This window comes from Cebus imitator, unplaced genomic scaffold (assembly GCF_001604975.1).
Source record: "Cebus imitator isolate Cc_AM_T3 unplaced genomic scaffold, Cebus_imitator-1.0 Scaffold280, whole genome shotgun sequence".
NCBI classification, from domain to species: domain Eukaryota; kingdom Metazoa; phylum Chordata; class Mammalia; order Primates; family Cebidae; genus Cebus; species Cebus imitator.
Genome location: NW_016107595.1, coordinates 714,553 through 736,817, shown reverse-complemented (window position 1 = coordinate 736,817; position 22,265 = coordinate 714,553). Strand labels below are relative to the sequence as shown.

General features: G+C 49.4%; 1 protein-coding gene across 7 annotated transcripts in view; it reads right to left on the bottom strand.

Annotated features, from left to right (window-relative positions):
• Positions 1 to 22,265, bottom strand: part of NWD1 (NACHT and WD repeat domain containing 1) — an 87,573-nt gene that overhangs the window by 63,538 nt on the left and 1,770 nt on the right. Inside the window, exons 2-5 of one of the 7 annotated variants that reach the window (XM_037728741.1) lie at positions 21,419 to 21,504; positions 15,575 to 15,660; positions 10,007 to 10,123; positions 4,938 to 5,235 (exon numbers count right to left, since the gene is read on the bottom strand). In XM_037728741.1, the coding sequence (XP_037584669.1) occupies positions 4,938 to 5,235; positions 10,007 to 10,123; positions 15,575 to 15,658 (499 nt within the window). In that variant the 5' untranslated portion in view covers positions 15,659 to 15,660; positions 21,419 to 21,504. Of the gene's footprint in view, positions 1 to 4,937; positions 5,236 to 10,006; positions 10,124 to 15,574; positions 15,661 to 19,116; positions 19,482 to 21,418; positions 21,505 to 22,265 lie in introns of those variants that run through there. The other 6 variants (XM_037728742.1, XM_017501200.2, XM_017501199.2 and 3 more) reach the window with 6 other exon arrangements.

Sequence of the window (22,265 nt, the reverse complement as noted above, 5' to 3'; positions counted from 1 at the left end):
CAGAGTTTTGCTCTTGTTGTCCAGGTTAGAGTGCAATGGCACGATCTCAACTCACCACAACCTCCGCCTCCCGGTTCAAGCAATTCTCCTGCCTCAGCTTCCTGAGTAGCTGGGATTACAGGCATGCGCCACCCCACCCAGCTAAGTTTTGTATTTTCAGTAGAGATGGGGTTTCTCCACATTGGCCATTATGGTCTCGACCTCCTGGCCTCAAGTGATCCACCTGCCTCAGCCTCCCAAAGTGCTGGGATTACAGGTGTGAGCCATGGAGCCCAGCCACGGTCACACTGATTAAGCCATTTATTATTATTATTATTATTAATATTAAGACACTCTGTCTTACCTCACTCTGTTTCCCAGGCTGGAGTGCAGTGGCACGATCACAGCTCACTGCAAACTTTGCCTCTCAGGCTCAAGTGATCCTCCCCCTTCAGCCCCTGCTGAGTAGCTGGGATTACAGGTGCCTGCCACCACGCCCAGATAATTTTTGTATTTTTTTTTGTAGAGACGGGGTCTTGCTATGTTGCCCAGGCTGGTCTCCAACTCCTGAACTCAAGTGGTTCTCCAGCCTCAGCCTCCCAAAGTGCTAGGATTATAGGCATGAGCCACTGTACCCGGCCTGATTTAGGCATTATTAATCAAAGACCCCTCAGGGCGGGCAACACAGAGATTCCATGTGAGGAGCAGCCACACTGTATAACAATGCTGTCATCCTCAGAAAGTGAATCATGGGGTTACTATCGCACCCAGCAATCCCACTCCTAGGTATCTGCTGAAAAGACCTGAAGACAGAGACTCCAACAAATATTAATACACCCTTGCTCATACAGCACCATTTTCAACAGCCAAAAGGCAGAAACAATCCAAACATCCATAACAGACCAGGCGCAGGATCTCACGCCCATAATCCCAGCACTTTGGGAGGCTGAGGAGGGTGAATCATCTGAGGTCAGGAGTTCGAGACCAGCTTGGCCAACATGGTGAAACTCCATCCCTACTAAAAATACAAAAATTAGCCCAGCATGATGGCACGTGCCTGTAATCCCAACTACTCAAGAGGCTAAGACAGGAGAATCTCTTGAACCTGGGAGGCGGAGTCTGCAGTGAGCTGAGATCATGGCACTGTACTTCAGCCTGTGCAACAGAGTGAGACTCCATCTCAAAAACAAATCAAAACAAACATCCATCAACAGGTGAATGGGTAAACAAAACATGGTCCATCCACACAGTGGGATACTATTCAGCCACTGAAATGGATGAAGTACTCGTAGGTGTTAAAATGTAGATGAACCTCAAAATATGATGCTGAATAAGAGAAGCCAGACACAAAAGGCCATGTAGTAGGGCTGGGCGTGGTGGCTCACGCCTGTAATCTCAGCACTTTGGAAGGCTGAGGTGGGCAGATCACGAGTTCAGGAGTTCAAGACCAGTCTGACCAACATGGTGAAACCCCGCCTCTACTAAAAACACAAAAATTAACTGGATGTGGTGGCGTGTGCCTGTAGTCCCAGCTACTCAGGAGGCTGAGGCAGGAGAATCGCTTGAACCTGGGAGGTGCAGAGGTTGCAGTGAGCCAAGATTGCGCCACTGCACTCCAGACTAGGTGACAGANAAAAAAAAAAAAAAAAAAAAAAAAAAAAAAAAAAAAAAAAAAAAAAAAAAAAAAAAAAAAAAAAAAAAAAAAGGCCACATTGTGTGATTGCATTGACATGAAATGTCCAGAACAGGCAAATTCATAGAGTCTGAAAATAGATTGGTGGTGGCTGCCTGTGCTGGGAGATGGGAGACGGGGAGGGTGTAACGGGTAAAGCTTCTTTTGAGGTGATGAAAATGTCTTGGAGGCCCAAGCACAGTGGCTCATGCCTGTAACCTCAGCACTTTGGGAGGCAGAGGCTGACAATCGCTTGAGCTCAGGAGTTCGAGACCAGCCTGGGCAACATGGCAAAATCCTGTCGCTACAAAAAATAAGTTAGCCGGGCGTGATGGTGCGTGATTGAGGTCCCAGCTACTGGGGAGACTGAGGTGGGAGGATTGCTTGAGCCCAGGAGTTGGAGGCTACAGTGAGCCATGATCGTGCCACTGCACTCCAGCCTGAGCAACAGAGCAAGATCTTGTCCCCCAAAAATTAAATAAATAAAAATAAAATGTCTTGGAACTAGACACGGAGGGTGGTTCCATGACTCAGCGAATGTACTAATTGCCATTGAATTGTATGAAGCTGACCATTGACGAACATGGGTTTGAACTACACAGAAGTTTATTCTGCCTCTGCCACCCGAGACAGCAAGACCAACCCCTCCTCTTGCAGATGACAAGGATGAAGACCTTTGTGACTGATGATCCGCTTATGCATGATCAACAGCAAACATATTTTCTCTTCCTTGCAGTTTTTGTAATAATGTTTTCTTTTCTCTAGCTTACTTTATTGTAAGAATACAGGATATGGAACCAGGTGCAGTGGCTCACACCTGTAATCCCAGCACTTTGGGAGGCCAAGGTGGGCAGATCACCAGGTCAGGAGATCGAGACCATCCTGGCTATGGCAGTGAAATCCCGTCTCTACTAAAAAATACAAAAAATTAGCCGGGTTGGTGGCACAAGCCTGTGATCCCAGCTACTCGGGAGGCTGAGGCAGGAGAATCGCTTGAGCCCAGGAGGCAGAAGTTGCAGTGAGCCATGATCATGCCACTGCACTCCAGCCTGGATGACAGAGTGAGACTCCATCTCAAAAAACAACAACAACAACAACAAGAATACAGGATATGATAGAACACACAAAATACGTCTTCATCAACTTTTTATGTTATTTGTTTGTTACAGGGTCTCACTCTGTCGCCCAGGCTGGAGTGCAGTGGTGCAATCTGGGCTCATTGCAACCTCCACCTCCTGGGCTCACACAATCCTCCCACCTTACCCTCCTGAGTAGCTGGGACTACAGGTGTGCACCACCATGCCCAGTTAATTTTAATTTTTTTTTAAATAAAGATGGGGTTTTGCCGTGTTGCCCAGACTGGTCTCTAACTCTGGGCTCAAGTAATCTACCCACCTCAGCCTCCCAAAGTGCTGGGATTACAGGCATGAGACACCATGCCTCATCAACTATTTATGCTATCAGTAGCGTTTTCAGTCAATAGTAGACTATTAAGTTTTGGGGGAGTAAGTCGTTAAGTAGTTAAGGCCGGAGTGCAGTGGCACAATCATGGCTCACTGCGGCCTCCAACTCCTGGGCTCAAGCAATCCTCCCACCTCAGTCTCCCCAGTAGCTGGGACGGCAGTCACATGCTGTCACACCTGGCTAACTTATTTTTTGTAGAGACGGGGTTTTGCCATATTGCCCAGGCTAGTCTCGAACTCCTGAACGCAAAGGTAATACAGATTTTTGACTGTGCAAGGGGTTAGGGTCCCTGAACCCTATGTTGTTCAAGGGCTGACTGTATTTAATTTAATTTATTAATTAATTTTTTGAGACAGAGTTTCACTCTTATTGCCCAGGATGGAGTGCAATGGCACAATCTCAGCTCACCACAACCTCCGCCTCCCAAGTTCAAGCGATTCTCCTGCTTCAGCCTCCTGAGTAGCTGGGATTACAGCCATGTGCCACCATACCCAGCTAATTTTTGTATTTTCAGTAGAGACAGGGTTGAACCATGTTGGTCAGGCTGGTCTCTAAACTTCTGACCCGTGATCCGCCCGCCTCAGCCTCCCAAAGTGCTGGGATTACAGGTGTGAGCCACTGCACCCGGCTAATTTATTTATTTATTTAGAGACAGGGTGTCATCTGTCACCCTTGCAGGAGTACAGTGGCAAGATCATAGCTCAATGCAGCCTCCAACTCCTGGGCTCAAGTGACCCTTTCATCTCAGCCTCCTGAGTAGCTGGGGCTACAGGCATGCACCACCATGCCCAGCTAATTTTGTTTTTCGAGACAAGTCTCTCTCTGTCACCCAGGCTGGAGTGCAGTGGCGTGATCTTGGCTCACCACAGCCTCTGCCTCCCCGGGCTCAACCAATCCTCCTGCCTCAGCCTCCTGAGTAGCTGGGACTACATGTGCACACCACTACGTTTGACAAATTAAAAACAATTTTTTTTTTTTTAGAGAGATGGGGTATCACTATATTGCCCAGGCTGGTCTTGAACTCCTGGGCTCAAGTGATTCTCCTGCCTTGGCCTTCCAAAATGCTGGGATTACAGGTGGGCACCACTGGGCCCAGCCTGCTAGATTTGGTACTACAAATTCTGCATCCTAGGAACCCCTCCATCCCAGGAAAACTGGGATGGTAGTCACCCTGGATTGCTTCCCCTGATATGGCTTGTCTGTGTCCCTACCCGAATCTCATCTTGAACTGTAGCTCCCATAATTCCCACGTGTTGTGGGACCCGGTGGGACAGAATTAAATCATGGGGGCGGTTTCCCCCATACTGTTCTCGTGGTAGTGAATACATCTCACGAGATCCGATGGTTTTATAAGGGGTTTCTCCTTTCACTTGGCTCTCACTCTGTCTTACCTGCTGCCATGTGAGACATGCCTTTGCTCCTCCTTGACCTTCTGCCATGATTGTGAGGCCTCCCCAGCCATATGGAACTGTGAGTCCATTAAACCTCTTTTCTTACAAATTACCCAGCCTCAAGTATGTCTTTATTGGTGGTGTGAGAATAGACTAATACACCCCCAACCCATGTCAGGAGCCTCCCTGGGAGACAAGAAGAAAGAGCCAGCGAGGAGGAGAAGCAGATCCTGAGACCAAGATTGATCAGGAACGTGGCTGAGCTATCTTGGATCAGTAAAATAGTCTTTTTCAGAGCCAAGGGACCAGAGGTTGATTGGTTTGGCATTTGCAAGAAATGCAAACTGTTGCATTTTTGCCAACAGCAGATGGAAATTCTGAACACGTGGTCAGTTTCACGTGGATCTCCGGGGGAGTCCCTGCAGCCTCACCTGACCGGTGGTAGCGATGCCACTGCTGCTGGGTGATGAGGCCCAGCCTCCGGGCCTCCTGGGCTCCAGAGCATAGGACAGAGGTTAGGGTGGCCTCCTCTGGCTCGCAGGCCTCCCCAGTACCTGGTGCCTGCAGGACGTAGGCAGGAGGAACCGCATTCTCGTCCCTCCGGAAGTGCCTTGCCACCAGCTCCAGGTCACTCGGCCTGGCAGTCAGCCGGGCCCTCAATACTTCCCACTCCTTCTCGTCAATCTGCGAGGGAACCAGACAGGGGCCGTACTGATCACCGATGAGGGCCTAGCAGAGAGGAAATCACAGATTCCAATCTCACTTTTTTTCCTCAGCAGGGTCTTGCTCTGTTGCCCAGGCTAAGGCACAGTGGTACGACCATGACTCGCTGCAGCCTTGACCTCCTGGGTTTTTTGTTTGTTTGTTTGTTTGTTTGTTTTAATGGAGTCTCACTCTGCCACCCAGGCTGGAGTGCAGTGGTGCAATCTTGGCTCACTGCAACCTCTGTCTCCTGGGTTCAAGTAATTCTCCTGTCGCAGCCTCCCGAGTAGCTGGGATTACAGGTACCCACAACCACTCTCAGCTAATTTTTGTATTTTTAGTAGAAACGGAGTTTCACCATCCTGGCCAGGCTGGTCTTGAACTCCTGAACTCATAATCCACCCGCCTCAGCCCAGGCATGGGCCACCGCACCCAGCTGACCTCCTGGGTTTAAGTGATCCTCCCACCTCAGCCTCCTGAGTAGCTGGGACCACAATCACGTGCCCACACACCTGGCTAATTTTTAAGATTTTATTTTTGGTACAGACAGGGTCTCCCTACATTACCCAGGCTGGTATTGAAATCCCGGGCTCAAGTGATCATCCTATCTCAGCCTCCCAAAGTGCTGGGATTATAGGCCACTGTGCCCAGCCACAATTGACTATTCTTTGTCCAACTCAATACATAAGTAAATGACTCCAACTGCTTTTGTGGGTCCTTATTTCCTTGTGATGGTTCTTGTGCCATGTAAAATACTTGCATTAAATAAATGTGTATTGGCTGGGCACAGTGGCTCATACCTGTAATCCCAGCACATTGGGAGGCTGAGGTGGGCAGATCACCTGAGGTCAGGAGTTCGAGACCAGCCTGGCCAACATGGTGAAATGCCATCTCTACTAAAAATACAAAAATTAGCCAGGTATGGTGGCGTGTGCCTGTTATGCCAGCTACCTGGGAGGCCGAGGCAGGAGAATCGCTAGAACCCGGGAGGCTGCAGTGAGCTGAGATCATGCCACTGCACTCCAGCCTGGGCAACAGAGTGAGATTCCATCTCTAAATAAATAAATAAAGCGTATGGTTGTTTTTTTTCCCCAACATGTGTCACACATAGTCTGGGGAGTCAAGGAAATTCACCTGAGCTGCAGAATAAGACATGAAAAGGAGTTTATCAGGCAGAGTACCTTGCAGGCAGGGAAGCAGCATATGCAAAGGCCCTGTGGCAGGAAGGAGCAGGCTGCTGTAGGAAGGGCAGAGGCAGCTAAGGCACTAGAAAGAAGAGGGGCAGTGAAAGGAGACAGGGCTGTCCTGCTGCACAGGATTTTATTTTTATTTTGAGACAGAGTTTTACTGTTGCTACCCAGGCTGGAGTGCAATAGCACAATCTCGGCTCACGGCAACCTCTGCCTCCTGGGTTCAAGTGATTCTCCTACCTCAACCTCCCAAGTAACTGTGATGACAGGTGCCCACCACCATACCTAGCTAATTTTTTGCATTTTTTGTAGTGACAGGGTTTTACCATGTTGACCAGGCTGGTCTTGAACTCCTGACCTCAAGTGATCTGCCTGCCTCGGCCTTCCAAAGTGCTGGGATTAGAGGCGTGAGCCACCGCACCCAGCCCAAAATTTTGGTCTTAGTGCCAGGACCACACTCAGAGTAGGTGCAAACTGGAAGGCAAAAGAGTTCACCTGGACAGGTACGGTGGCTCACACCTGTAATCCCAGCACTTTGGGATAAGATGGGCAGATCACTTGAGCTTAGGAGTTCAAGATCAGCCCTGGGCAACATGGTGAAACCCCCATCTCTACAAAAAAATACAAAAATGAGCTTGGCATGGTGGCGCATGGCTGTAGTCCCAGCCACTCAGGAGGCTGAGGTGGGAAGATCACTTGAGCTCAGGAGACTGAGGCTGCACTGAGCTCAGATCGTGCCACTGCACTCTAGCCTGGACAGAGGGAGACACCGTCTCAAAAAAAAAAAAAAAAAAAAAAAAAAAAAAAAACACAAAAAAAAAAAAAAAAAAAAAAAAAAAAAAAAAGTTAAGCTGGATGAGACCTAGCCCTTTAGGCCAAAGCCAAAGTCCAGTTTTCCCAGGATGAAATAGAAGTAATCGCTGGGCGCAGTGGCTCACGTCTGTAATCCCAGCACCTTGGGAGGCCGAGGCGGGTGGATCATGAGGTCAAGAGATCGAGACCATCCTGGCCAACATGGTGAAACCCCGTCTCTACTAAAAATGCAAAAGATTAGCTGGGCGTGGTGGCACGTGCCTGTAGTCCCAGCTACTCGGAAGGCTGAGGCAGGAGAATCACTTGAACCCGGGAGGTGGAGGTTGCAGTGAGCTGAGATTGTGCCACTGCATTCCAGCCTGGGTGACAAAGCAAGATTCTGTTTCAAAACAAACAAAAAAAAAAGAACAAAAAAAGAAATAGAAGCAATCACCCCTCCACACTTTGTTGAGTTGTACCAGAATACTCCAGGGGCACGCATGGAGGAAACCCGGATAAACGGAATCAGTGATGACAGGATGTTGAAGAAGACGCTGTGCTCCAGGGAGCTTTCCAGCAATAACAGCCTCGTATGAACAAGAGAAGTTGGAAAAGTCATAGCCAGGTGGTACAGTTTGAATATTTGTCCCCCCTCAACCAAAACTCCTGTTGAAACTTAATCCCCAATGTGGTAGTATTGAGAGGTAGACCCTTTAAGAGGTGACTGGGTCATGAGGCTCTGCCGTCATGAATGGATTAACCCACTCCTGGATGAATGGATGAATGGATGGATGAAAGGGTTATCATGAGAATGTGACTTGTGGCTGTATAAGAACAGGTGGAGAGGCTGAGACTTGAGATGGCACACTCAGCCCTCTCGCCACATGATACCCTGCACCACCTCAGGATTCCGTGAGACCCCAGTAGCAAGAAGGCTGTCACCAGATGCAGCCCCTTGACCTTGGACTGCCCAGCCTCCAGAAACCTCAGAAATGAATTTCTGGCTGGGCACAGTGTCTCATACCTGTAATCTTAGCACTTTGGGAGGCCGAGTAGGTGGATCACTTGAAGCCAGGAGTTTGAGAACAGCCCAGCAAGCATGATGAAACCCCGTCTCTACTAAAAATACAAAAATTCGCTGGAAATTGCGTGAACCCGGGAGGCAGAGGTTGCAGTGAGCAGAGGTCGTGCCACTGCAATCCAGCCTGGGCAACAGAGCAACTCCATCTCAAAAATAAAAATAATAGTAATTTCTTTTCTATTCTTTCTTCTTTTTTTCTTAAGAGACACACTCTTCCTCTGTCACCCAGGCCAGAGTGCCACAGTGCAATCATACCTCACTGCAGCCTGGAACCCCCGGGCTCAAGGGATCTTCCCACCTCAGCCTCTTGAGCAGCTAGGACTACCAGCATGAGCCACCACTCCGGCTAACTGTTTTATTCTTTTGTAGAGATGGGGTCTTGCTACGTTGCCCAGCCTGCTCTTGAACTCCTGGGATCACACGATCCTCTGGCTTCAGACTCCCTAAGCGCTAGGATTACATGTATGATCCACAGTATCTGGCCTCATTTCTTTATAACTAGTCAGTTTCAGGGATTCTGTTATAAGCAACAGAAAATAGACTAAGACACAAACCAACCACAAACCAGAGGTTATACGAAGGAAACGGGTGGTGAACAAAACAAACTCTTCCAGTCTGTGGGATCAAAGCAAGGGAAATAGAAAGAATTCCCACCAGGAACAACTCTCAGAGCTCTGGAGACACTGGGGCTGTTGATGGCCCAAGAGACCGGAGCCTCTCTAAAAGGAAGTACCTTAGGGAGCTGTCCCCGGCCTCAGTGCTGCCTAATGACTTATTTACCAGAGAGACACCTCTCCAAGGGCCTCCGGTACATCTCTGATTTTTCTGCAAGTCCCCCTGCAAGTCACAGTCATGGAGCAGAATGATGCCGTGGCCCTTGGGCTGTACAGAGGTAATGCCTGGTTCAAGAGGGAAGCAGGAAGTAAGTCCAGGTCAGCCGGCCATGGGGCCTTTCTCTGGAAGGTCCCAGGCCTGGTTGGTCAGGCCCGAGAGAAGCTCAGAGAGCACCCTCGGGTTCCCCGTGCAACCAGGAAGCTGCACTGTGCTTTCGGCTGCCTGCAATTTGGGTTGCAAAACCAAATTCCCCCTGGAGTTCTTTTTCTCCATTTTTTCCCTTTCTTCCTTAAAAAAAAATTATCTTGGTAGGCCTGGGGTCTCACTATGCTGCTCAGGCTGGTCTTGAACTCCTGAGCTCAAGTGATTCTCTCACCTCAGCCTCCTGAAGTGCTGGGATTACAGGCATGAACCACCATGGGCAGTCTCTCTCTCCCTTTTTTTTTTCCTTGGAAACTCAACAAAATGATCATTGGGCTCCTTTGAAAAATTAAATTTAGAGACTGCAAATTTAGGGGATTTACAAGTAGAATGTAGAGTTTTCCAAACATTAGAGTATATTTTAAAGCAGTAATAAATAAAACAGAGTGGCACCAGCATACAATAGAAGTGTAGAACAAGAGAATAACTGTAATCCCAGCTATCCAAGAGACTAAGGCTGGAGGATTGCTTGAGTCCAGGAGTTCAAAACCAGCCTGGGCAACATACCAAGAACTTGTCTCAAAAAAAGTATGTATATATATGTGTGTATATATACACACATATATATACACACATATATATGTGTGTATATATACACATATATATGGTACCTATTTCCCTCTGCTGATCAGTTTGTCTAGAAAGCAGGGGACATATCCTGGAGGAGTAAGAGCTAACCCATTCCTCCTGAGACACTCACAACAAAAGCTGGCCCTATGGATGTTTTGCAACAGCGGTCGACCTCCTCCAAGCAGAGTTCTGTGGTCAAGTGGTCAGTGGCTTCAGTGTCCCGAATACCCCATCTCAGATCAACGACCTGGAAGTTAGAAACACCAAGTCTGTCAGGGAGGTGGCATAACAGGTCATTTGTGTTTTCAATTCCTTTTGACAAAAGCAGAAAGTTTATTTCAAAAATTTTTGGCAGCCTCTTCCTGTAGGGGGATGTCTGGATTAAAAGAACTTGAACCAAACCCGTAACCATGAGAAATGAGAAATGAATATAATCATGAGATAAATGACAGACAGACCCAGACTGGAGGGAAGGACATTCTTTAAGGTATCCTGCCTGTCAAAGCCAGGCATGGTGGTGGGTACCTATAGTTCCGGCTATTTGGGAAGCTGAGGTAGGAGGAGCAACTGGGCCCAGAGGTTGTCGTGATTTATTGACTGATATTGTACTACTGCACTCCAACCTGGACAACTGTCCAGGAGCCAGACCCTGTCAAAAGGAAAGGAAAGGAAAGGAGGAAGGGGGAGGGAGGGAGGGAGGGGGAGAGGGAGAGAGAGGGAGAGAGAGGGAGAGAGAGAAGAAATAAAAGAAAAAAAGGAAAGAAAGAGAGGGAGGGAGGGAGGAAGGGAGGGAGGAAAGGAAGGGAGGGAGGGAGGGAGGGAGAGAAAAGATTGCCAAGGTCATGAGAAATAAGGAGACTGAGAAATTGATGCAGACCAGAGGAGACTGGGGCAATAAGACAATGAAATGCAATGGGGTGCCCTGGACGGGATTCTCCACGAGGAAAGACTTGGATGGAAGAGCTGGCAACATTTGAATTAAGTCAGGGAGGGGTTAATAGTCATGTACCAATGTTGATTTCTCTTTTTTTTTTTTTTTTAGATGGAATCTTGCTCTGCTGCCCAGGCTGGAGTGCAGTGGCACAATCTCAGCTCACTGGAAGATCAATACTTCCCTCCCCACCTCCATTCCTTCGTTCCTTCCTGTGGCGCAATTTTGGCTCACTTCAACTTCTGCCTCCCAGGTTCAAGAGATTCTCATGCCTCAGCCTCCTGAGTAGGTGGGACTGCAGGAGCATACCACCATGCCTGGCTAATTTTTTGTATTTTTAGTAGAGACGGGATTTCACCGTATTGACCAGACTGGTCCTCTCGAACTCCTGACTTCAGGTGATCCCCCACCTTGACCTCCCAAAGTGTTGGGATTACAGGTGTGAGCCACTGCCCCCAGCCTAATTTCTTTTCTTTTGAGATGGAGTCTTGCTCTGTTGCCCAGGCTGGAGCTTAGTGGTGCAATCTCAGCACACTGCAACCACAACTTCCTGGGCTCAAGCGATTCTTCTGCCTCAGCCTCCCAAGTAGCTGGGATTACAGGTGTGCACCACCACACCTGGCTAATTTTTTTTGTATTTTTAGTGGAGATAAATTTTCACCATGTTGGCCAGGCTGGTCTCAAACTCCTGATCTCAAGTGATCTGCCTGCCTCCGCCTCCCAAAATGCTGGGATGACAGGCGTGAGCCACTGCACCTGGTCTCAAAGTTGATGTCATAGTTGAAACAACGTAGTCGATTGTGCTGTGGTTAGGAAAAACGTTATGAGACACAGAGTGTGGGGGTGTATGGGAACTCTGTACTGTCTGTGTGTTTCCTGTAAGCCTAAACTCCAAATTCAGAAGTTTATTTATAAACATTTAGTTGGGCCAGGTGCGGTGGCACGTGCCTGTAGTCCCAGCTATTTGGGAGGCTGAGGTGGGAGGATCACTTGAGCCCAGGAGTTCTGGGCTGTAGTATGTTATGCCGATTGGGTGTCCGCATGAAGTTCGGCATCAATATGGTGACCTCCCGGGAGCGGGGGACCACCAGATTGCCTAAGGAGGGGTGAACTGGCCCAGGTTGGAAACAGAGCAGGTCAAAGCTCCCACGCTGATCAGTAGTGGGATCGCACCTGTGAACAGCCACTGCACTCCAGCCTGGGCAACATAGCAAGACCCTGTCTCTAAAAAAAAAAAATTGTTGGAGGGGGGCAGTGTGCGCCTGTAATCCCAGCTACTCTGGAGGCTGAGGCACAAGGATTGCTTGAGCCCAGGAGTTCAAGACTAGGTTGGGCAACATAGCAAGACCTCATCTCTAAAAAAAATAAAAATTAAAAAGTAAGTGAATTAAAAATTAAAATAGACGCAGGGAGAAGTGGCTCATGCCTATAATCACAGCCGTATGGGAGGCCAAGGCAGGAGGATCTCTCAAGGCTGGGCGTTTGAGACCAGCCTGGACAATACAGGGAGACCTTGCCTCTACAATAATAATAATAATAATAATAATAATAAGCCAGGTGTGGTGGTGTGTGCCTGTAGTCCCAGATACTTGAGAAGCTGAGGCAGGAGGATCATCTGAGCCCAGGAAGCAGAAGCTGCAGTGAGCTGTGATTACACCCCTGCACTCCAGCCTGGGTGACAGAGTGAGCCCCTGTTGCAAGAAAAAAAGGAAAAGCAAAGCATAATAAAAGAAAAAAAGAGGTCGGGTGTGGTGGCTTACGCCTGTAATCCCAGCACTTTGGGAGGCTGAGGCGGGCAGATCACCTGAGGTCAGGAGTTTGAGACCAGCCTGGTCAACATGGAGAAATCCTGTCTCTACTAAAAATACAAAATTAGCTGGGTATGGTGGTGCATGCCCGTAGTTCCAGCTATTTGGGAGGCTGAGGCAGGAGAATGGCTTGAACCCAGGAGGCAGAGGTTGTGGTGAGACAAGATTGTGCCACTGCACTCCAGCCTGGGCAACAAGAGTGAAACTCTGTCTCAAAAAACAAAACAAAACAAAACAAAAGCTTTTTTTAAAAAGGAACTTGGCCATTTTCAAACTGTTGCTTTGAAAGCAAAGACGTGCCCACACTTGTTCACAGAGCTTTCCTTGCAAAGGAGGGTGTTTAGTTCGGCCAAAGCTGGACATAGCAAAGTCTCCTTGGCAACCGCACACTTGTGGTTCATTTTCGCCCGCTCGCCAGGGGGAGGCTGGGCAGAACGGCTCAGTTCAAGTGGGCAAAGCTGACCCTGCGGAAGGCTGGGGTGACAGGGAGACAAAGACGACTCGGAACAGTCCCTGCCCCTGAATTCTGTAGCCCCGAGAGGAGGACACATAGATTCCTATGACAAGCAGTGAGAGGCCAGCAGTACTGAATGTGACTGCAGGAAGAAGAGGAGGAACGATGAGTTACAGGAGCAGGAAAGGAAAAGGGGTCAGGAACCAGCCTCCGGAAGGATCACCGTCTCCCCACGTGCGCGTGGAGGATGTTGACAGTGTCTGCGTCAGAGCACGGGCGTGGGCATTAAACAGAAGAGCTCGAGGCATTTCATCAGTCCTCAGTGCTGACGCTTTCATAGTGCCTCTGGCATTGAACTATGTCTCATGATCAATAGTGGGCAAAGTGCAATTCCCAGCACTGCTTCTTTCTCAGTAACAAATGTATAAAACATAATGATCACGTATACTTTCCTTTTCTTTTTTACCCAAAGGTACACTACTTTTTTTTTTTTTTTTTTTTTTTTTTTTTTTTTTTTTTTTTTTTTTTTTTTTTTTTTTTTTTTTTTTTTTTTTTTTTTGGAGACAGGAGTCTTGCTCTGTTGCCCAGGCTGGAGTACAGTGGCATGATCTCGACTCATCGCAACCTCCGCCTCCTGGGTTCGATCGCTTCTCCTGCCTCAGTCTCCCAAGCAACTGGGATTGCATGTGCTCACCACCACACCTGGCTAATTTTTGTATTTTTAGTGGAGGCGGAGTTTCACCACGTTAGCCAGTCTGGTCTCAAACTCCTGACCTCAGGTGATCCACCCATCTTGGCCTCCCAAAGTGTCGGGATTACAGGCGTAAGCCACTGTGCCTGGCCCAGATTTTCCTTTTTAAAGACAGCATCCAACGCCAGCACCCAGGCTGGAGTGCAGTGGCTTGATCACAGCTCACTGCAGCCTCAAACTCCTGGGCTCAAATGATCCTCCCACCTCAGCCTCCCCAGTAGCTGAGACTACATGTGGGCGTCACCACACCCAGCTCATTAAAAAAAAAAAAATTATAGTGATGGAATCTTATTATGTTGCCCAGGCTGGTATCAAACTCCTGGCCTCCAACAGTCCTCCTGCCTTGGCCTCCCAAAGCACTGGGAATACAGGTGTGAGCCACCGTGCCCGGCCTCGTCTTTTAACCAAGTGGAACTTTGGTGCGATGAATCGTTCACATAAATAACAAGGAGGCAGCTTCAAGTTAAACTGAGACTCCAGAGATGGTTCATCAGTTTCCACAAGGATATGTGCAGGCAGGAACATCCTCCGTTACTCAGACATGGTGGTGTACGCCTGTAGTTTCAGCTCCTCAGGAAGCTAGACGCAGGAGAATCCCTTGAGCCCAGAAAGTCAAGGTTGCAGTGAGCTGTAATCACACCACTGCATTTTTTTTTTTTTTTTTGAGATGAGGTCTTGCTCTGTCACCAGACTATAGGCATGAGCCACCACACCCAGCTAATTTTTGTATTTTTAGTAGAGTCGGGGTTTCACCATGTTGCCTAGGCTGGTCTCCTGACCTCAAGTGAACTGACCGCCTCGGTCTCCCAAAGTGCTGGGATTACAGGTGTCAGCCACCGCACCCTGTCCCACATGCCTTTTTATAATCCCAAGGAATTTTATCTCCGCAGCTGGATCTCCAGGACCAACTAAGAATCTGCAGGGCTTGGTGCAAAAAGAACATGTTGGCCTCTTGTTTAAAAGTTATTGTGAATTTCAAGACTCAACAGTAAAGCATTAAAAGAGCATGGATGGCCGGGCGTGGTGGCGCCACCTGTAGTCCCAGCTACTTGAGAGACTGAGGCAGGAGAATTGCTCGAACCCAGGAGGCAGAGGTTGCAGTGAGCCAAGTTGGCATCACTGCACTCCAGCCTGGACAAAAGAGTGAGAATTCATCTCAAAAAGAAAAGAAAAAAAGGTGTGGTGGCTCACGACTGTAATCCAGCACTTTGGGAGGCCAAGGCAGGTGGATCACAAGGTCAGGAGATCAAGACCATCCTGGCTAACACGGCAAAACTCCATCTCTACTAAAAATACAAAAAATTAGCTGGGTGTGGTGGCGGGCACCTGTAGTCCCACTTAGGAGGCTGAGGCAGGAGAATCGCTTGAACCTGGGAGGTGGAGTTTGCAGTGAGCTGAGATCATGCCACTGCACTCCAGTCTGGGCGACAGGCAAGACTGTCTCAAAAAAAAAAAGGTTGCTCAGCACTTTGGGAAGCCAAGGCAGGAGGATCACGAGGTCAGGAGATTGAGATCATCCTGGCTAACACAGTGAAACCCCATGTCTACTAAAAATACAAAAAATTAGCTGGGCATGGTGGCACATGCCTGTAGTCCCAGCTACTCGGGAGGCTGAGGCAGGAGAATTGCTTAAACCCGGAGATGGAGGTTGCAGTGAGCCGAGATTGTGCCATTGCACTCCCGCCTGGGTGACAGAGTGAGACTCCATCTCAAAAAAAAAGAAAAGCATGAAGCCCGGGGTGACTTCTGGTTACCTCCAACATCAAGCCATGCTTCTGGCAGAAGGTCTGCACTTCCAGGTAGGCGGTGCTCTGCAGGGCTTCCCTCTCTGCGTCCATATCTGCAAGGAAGGGCATGGAGGGTGTTAGTGGAAAGGGCCCAGTGCTCTTCCCAGCTGCACAGCTCTGCTTTTATTTATTTACTTTTGACTTTTTCCCCCTTTTTGTGGAGAATGGGGTCTCGCTATGTTGCCCAGGCTGGTCTCGAGTTCCTGGTCTCAAGCGATCCTCCATCCCCTGCCTCCCAAAGTGCTGGGGTTACAGACTTGAGCCACTGCGCCTGGCCTATGACTAAAGCCTCATCTGCTGCCACCATCTCAAAAAAAAAAAAAAAAGAAAAAATTCACAATAGGTAGTTATTTATGTTGTGGGGGTCTCCCTATGTTGCCCAGGCTGGTCTTGAACTCCTGAATTCAAGCCATCTTCCTGTCTCAGCCTTCCAAAGTTTTGAGATTACAGGCATGAGACACTATACCCAGTGCTATATATATTTTAAAAAATATTTTGCTGCTATACCACTGATTTGCTAATGGAAAAAATATATATATTTTGGGCCGGGCACAGTGGCACACACCTGTAATCCCAACACTTTGGGAGGCCGAGGTGGGTGGATCACAAGGTCAAGAGATTAAGACCATTCTGGCCAACATGGTGAAATCCCATCTCTACTTTAAAAAATACAAAAATTAGCTGGGCATGGTGGTGCATGCCTGTAGTCCAAGCTGCTGGGGAGGCTGAGGCAAGAGAATTGCTTGAATCTGGGAGGTGGTTACAGTGAGCCGAGATCGCGCCACTGTACTCCAGCCTGGCAACAGAGTGAGACCCTGTTTAAAAAAAAAAAAAAAATTGTTAAGGAACAGGTCTCACTCCCTCACCCAGGCTGGAGTGCAGTGGTGCGATCACAGCTCACTGTAACCTCAAACTCCTAGCATCGATCAATCCTCCCACCTCAGCCTCCCAAGTAGCTGGGATTACAGGCACGCACCACCACATCCCTATAATTTTTAAAAATTTTTTGTAGAGAAGGAGTTTCACCATGTTTCTCAGGCTGGTCTCGGACTCCTAGGCTCAAGCAATCCTCTTACTTTGGCCTCCCAAAGCACTGGGATTGCAGGAGTGAGCCACCATGCCCAGCGGGTTACATCTTGTTTGCCAGGGCGCCCCTTAGGCTTAACCACGAGGCACAATCAATCAATCAATAATTTTTAAAAGTAATTGCAGTTTGTGAAGAATCCCGTGGAAAACACGTGGGTGGTTTGTGAAGAATCCCGTGGAAAACACGTGGGTGGGCTGGACTGGAGAATACCATGGACAAATCTACTTTATTTCTTTTATTTTTTATTTCTTTGAGATAGAGTCTTGCTCCATCACCCAGGCTGGAGTGCAGTGGCGAAATCTTGGATCACTGCAACCTCCGCCTCCCCGATTCAAGAGATTCTCCTGCTTCAGCTTCCCAAGTAGGTGGGATTACAGGCACACACCACCACGCCTGGCTAATTTTTCTATTTTCCTCAGAGATGGGGTTTCATCATGTTGGCCAGGCTAGTCTGGAACTCCTGACCTCCGGTGATCCACCTGCCTCAGCCTCCCAAAGTGCTGGGATTACAGGCATGGGCTACCGCACCCAGCCTATTTTTTAAAATTTATTTTATTTTATTTGTTTATATATTTTTTGAGATGGAGTCTCACTCTGTTGGCTCACTGCAACTTCCGCCCCCCCCGGTTCAAGCGATTCTCCCACCTCAGCCTCCTGAGTAGCTAGGACTACAGGCACATACCACTACACCCAGCTAATCTTTTGTATTTTCAGTAGAGATGGGGTTTCATCATGTTGGCCAGGCTAGTCTGGAACTCCTGACCTCCGGTGATCCACCTGCCTCAGCCTCCCAAAGTGCTGGGATTACAGTCATGAGCCACTGCGCCCAGCCTACTTTTTTTTTTTTTACTTTTTGTAGAGATGGGGCCTCGCCATCTTACTCAGGCTGGTCTTGAACTCCTGAGTTCAAGCAATCCGCCCACCTCAGCGGGACAAATCTATTTTAGATTGAGGGGCAGAGAAGGGCTCCCTGAAGGGGGGTGTTTGCCCTGAGACCCAAAGGATCAGAATAAGGAGAAGAGGGAACTGTGAGGGTGACAGTCCTGATATGGGGCCCAGGCCTTGTGGGTTACTGGATCTGTGGGTTTTGGTGTGGATACAACAAGTGGACAAGGGGGCGACCACAGGAGGTAAGGCTGGGGAGGTGAGCAGGGTCCCATTGCCCAGGTCATGCAGCTATGGCAAGATTCTGGCAGTTTTTAAGCCTGTTGGTCATGAATGTTAGTTGCAACATCAAACACCACTCACAGAAACTCTATCAAGTTTGGTTCTCAGTGTGTGTTCTCAGTGGGGCTTCTTAAGGAGGAAACAGAGGGTCCAGGAGGCCCCCAGATGAGTCACTACCTCGGCTACACTCACATCGAGGTCTCCCAGTTCTCCCCCCCTCAGCCTCCCAATGTTCTGGGATTGCAGGTGTGAACCACCACACCTGGCCCACAAGCTGCAGCTACTTAATTTATGTGTCCTTTCCCCCAACCAGGTTGTAATCTCTATGAGAGCACATATAAATACAGCAGTGTGGCCGGCCGCAGTGGCTCACACCTGTAATTTTAGCACTTTGAAAGGCCAAGGCGGGCAGATCACCTGAGATCAGGTGTTTGACACCAGCCTACTCAACATGGTGAAATCCTGTCTCTACTAAAAATACAAAAATTAGCCAGGCATGGTGGCAGGTGCCTTTAATCCCAGCTTACCGGGAGGCTGAGGCAGGAGAATTGCTTGAACCTGGGAGGCGGAGGTTGCAGTGAGCTGAGATCGCACAACTGCACTCCAGCCTGGGCGACAGAGAGAGATCCTGCCTCAAAAAACAAAACAAAACAAATGTCCCGGCAAATGCTCCATAATGCTCTGTTCACCAAAACAAATTTTTAAAAATCCGGTTTGTATTTATCTGCCACTTTCCTGGTGTAAATACTCCACCCTGGTCAGTTTCAAGCTGCCAACTGACTTCTCTGATTGTGGAGTTGGGCAGTGCTGTGTAGCACCACCCTATTAGCTAATCTCTCCTTTTTGGTTTTTTCTTTGTTTTTTTGAGACGGAGTCTTGCTCTGTTGCCCAGGCTGGAGTGCAGTGGCACAATCTTTGCTCACTACAACCTCCACCTCCTGGGTTCAAACAATTCTCCTGCCTCAGTCACCCCAGTAACTGGGACTACAGTCACGCACCACCAGGCCCAGCTAATTTTTTGTGTTTTTAGTAGAGACGGGGTTTTGCCATGCTGCCCAGGCTAATCAGAAACCCCTGACCTCAAGTGATCCACCCGTGTCAGCCTCCCAAAGGGCTGAGATTACAGGTGTGAGCCACGGCACCTGGTTCGCATCTAGGTCTCTTAAAGGACTCCAGGAACCGTGCCCAAGCCCTGACACCGCTTGAAGGGAGTGCCCACTTGCCTCTGAGCCCCCATCCGTACCCTGCACCTTACCTGAGGCCGTGGAGCTGATGAAGATGGCCACACTGCTGGGCAGAGGTGCTGGGAGGGGGCTGGCTTCACCCTGGAGAAGCCGCCGGCGGGTACTCGGGCTGAGGGGGCCCACGCTCATTGCTGCCCACCCACCGAAATGACCCTTCCCCTGGAAAGGGTCTGGGGTTCAGAGACCTCACACCAGCAGCCTAGGAGTCCAGCCAGGCAGGGCCATCAGGAGCAGGGCTCCCATTTCACCTTCTGAGGCTCCCCTAGTGACCCACAGCCCCCACCACCTCCAGCGCCTCTGGGGAGCTCAACCAGCTCCTCTCCACTGCTTTCCCGGGTCTGCAAGCACTCATGAAGGGTATTGGACAGCGGCCTCCCCACCAAGCCCTCTGGATATTGGCTCCTCTAGTCACGGGAGTCCTCTTCCCAGCACCTTGTCCTGAGAGTTCAGTGGTCGCCACAGCAACTGTGGTTTCCCAGTGCTAGGCATTGGGGCCTGGGGACCAGCCAACCTCTAGAACACCTGGGTCCCCTGGGGCCTACCCATGTAAGTTGAGCCTGAGCCCAGGTGTGCAGAGGAGACGCTGGGAGCCATGCCCAGCCCCACGGCCCAGGCAAGAAAGACAAACGCTTGATGACACTCCCACCCTATCCTGCCCTTAAGGACCACCCCCTCCCACGAGGCAAACTCCTTCCGCGTCGAAGCACCACCGGTACTATTTCAAACAGCAGTTCTCACCTGGGGACCACTTAGCCCCCAGGGAACACTGGCAATGTCTGGGGACCTTTTCAGTTGCCATGAGTGGGAGATGCTACTGGCGTCATCTGGGTGGAGACCAGGGATGCTATTCAACATCTGACAATGCCCAACAAGCCGCTGCTGAGTGATCCGTCCCCAACTGTCAGCAGTGTTGAGAAACTGAGGAACCAGTTTTAGGCCAGGAGCAGTGGCTCATGCCTGTAATCCCAGCACTTTGGGAGGCCCCAGTGGATGGATCACCTGAGGTCAGGAGTTCAAGAGCAGCCTGGCCAACATGATAAAACCCCATCTCTATGAAAAATACAAAAATTAGCCGGGCATGGTGGTGGCACAGGCCTGTAGTCCCAGCTACCTGGGAGGCTGAGGCAGGAGAATCACTTGAACTCAGGAGGTGGAGGTTGCAGTAAACTGAGATCGCGCCACTGCACTCCAGCCTGGTGATGGAGCGAGATTCCATCTCAAAAGGAAAAAAAAAAAGAAACTAGTTTTAAATCAACTCTACTAGCTGGGCACAGTGGCTTGTGCCAGTCATCCCAGCTATTCAAGAGGCCAGGGAGGATCACTTGAGCCAGGAGTTCAAGACCAGCCTGGGCAACAAACATAGTGAGACCTCATCTCTGCAAAAAAAAAAGTTTATAAAAAAATATAGCCATGGCGTGGTGGTGCACGCCTGTTGTCCCAGCTACTTGGGTGGCTGAGAGGAGAGAATTGCATGAGCGCAAGAGTTCAAGGCTGCTGTGAGCTTTGATCATGTGCCTGTAATCCCACTTTGGGAGGACAAGGTGGACGGATCACTTGTGGTCAGGAGTTCAAGACCAGCCTGGCCAACATGGTGAAACTAAAAATACAAAAAATTAGCTGGGTGTGGTGGCAGGCACCTGTAATCCCAGCTACTTGGGAAGCTGCGGCAGGAGAATTACTTGAACCTGGGAGGCAGAGGTTGCAGTGAGCCTAGATTGCACATTACACTCCAGCCTGGGCAACAAGAGCAAAACTTCATCTCAAAAAAAAAATTTTTTTTGGGCCGGGCGCGGTGGCTCATGCCTGTAATCCCAGCACTTTGGGAGGCCGAGGCAGGTGAATCACGAGGTCAAGAGATCGAGACCATCCTGGTCAACATGGTGAAACCCCGTCTCTACTAAAAATACAAAACATTAGCTGGGCATGGTGGCGCGTGCCTGTAATCCCAGCTACTCAGGAGGCTGAGGCAGGAGAATTGCCTGAACCCAGGAGGCGGAGGTTGCGGTGAGCCGAGATCGCGCCATTGCACTCCAGCCTGGGTAACAAGAGCGAAACTCAAGTCTCAAAAAAAATAAAATTTTTTTGGTAGAGATGGGGTCTTGCTGTGTTGAGTTCAAGGCTGGAACTTGGCAGGTTTCTGGCAGGAAGCCATCCCCCCCCCTGAGCCTCCCAAAGTGCTGGTATTACAGGCATGAGCCTCCACTGCCAGCCATGATCTAACATTACTGAAAATGCCCTGGTGACCCCAATCCTGCCCAGCGTCTTCACAGCTGTAGCAAACCGCTGCTGGAGGCAGAGAGAACAAAGGCATACCTTGGCATCCATGAGGCTGGCTCCTCCATCGCCCTCCTGGAGGACTTAAGCAGGGGGGCTCCCTCTCGGGGCACCAGCCGCATGGTCTGTGAAATGAAACTAAGGGTCATTCAGGGCACTCATCTCTGGAGCAATATATGAGGTAGCACAATGTGTTAGCAGATCAAAATTAATGCCAAAAATACCCACCATGAACAAAATATCACCACGGCAGTCGGGAGACAGGTTTATAAAATACAAGTGATATTGATTCTGCAGGATTACTGGGCATTTTCAAACTTTTGTGTGTTTTGCTCTTACTATCCTCTCTGGCTTAACTTCCCTTCCCTGCCTTGTCCCCCCGGGACGGACTCTGCCAGTGAGGGATCCCCAAGAGCACCCTCTCAGGTTCCATGATTCCTTAAGATTCAGAGAATTAAAAAATAGTGTTGTAGGCCGGGCGCAGTGGCTCATGCCTGTAATCCCAGCACTTTGGGAGGCCGAGGCGGGCTGATCTCCAGGGGTCAGAAGTTGAAGATCAGCCAGGCCAACATAGGGAAACGCTGTCTCTACTAAAAATACAAAAATTAGCAGGCTGTGACAGTGCACATCTGTAATCACAGCTACTTGGGAGGCTGAGACATGAGAATCACTTGAACCCAGGAGATGGAGGTTGCAGTGAGCTAAGGATTGCACCACTGCCCTCCAGCCTGGGCAACAAGAGTGAGACTCCATCAAAAAAATAAATAAAAAATAAAATAAAACAGCCGGGCGAGGTGGCTCAAGCCTGTAATCCCAGCACTTTGGGAGGCCGAGGCGGGTGGATCACGAGGTCAAGAGATCGAGACCATCCTGGTCAACATGGTGA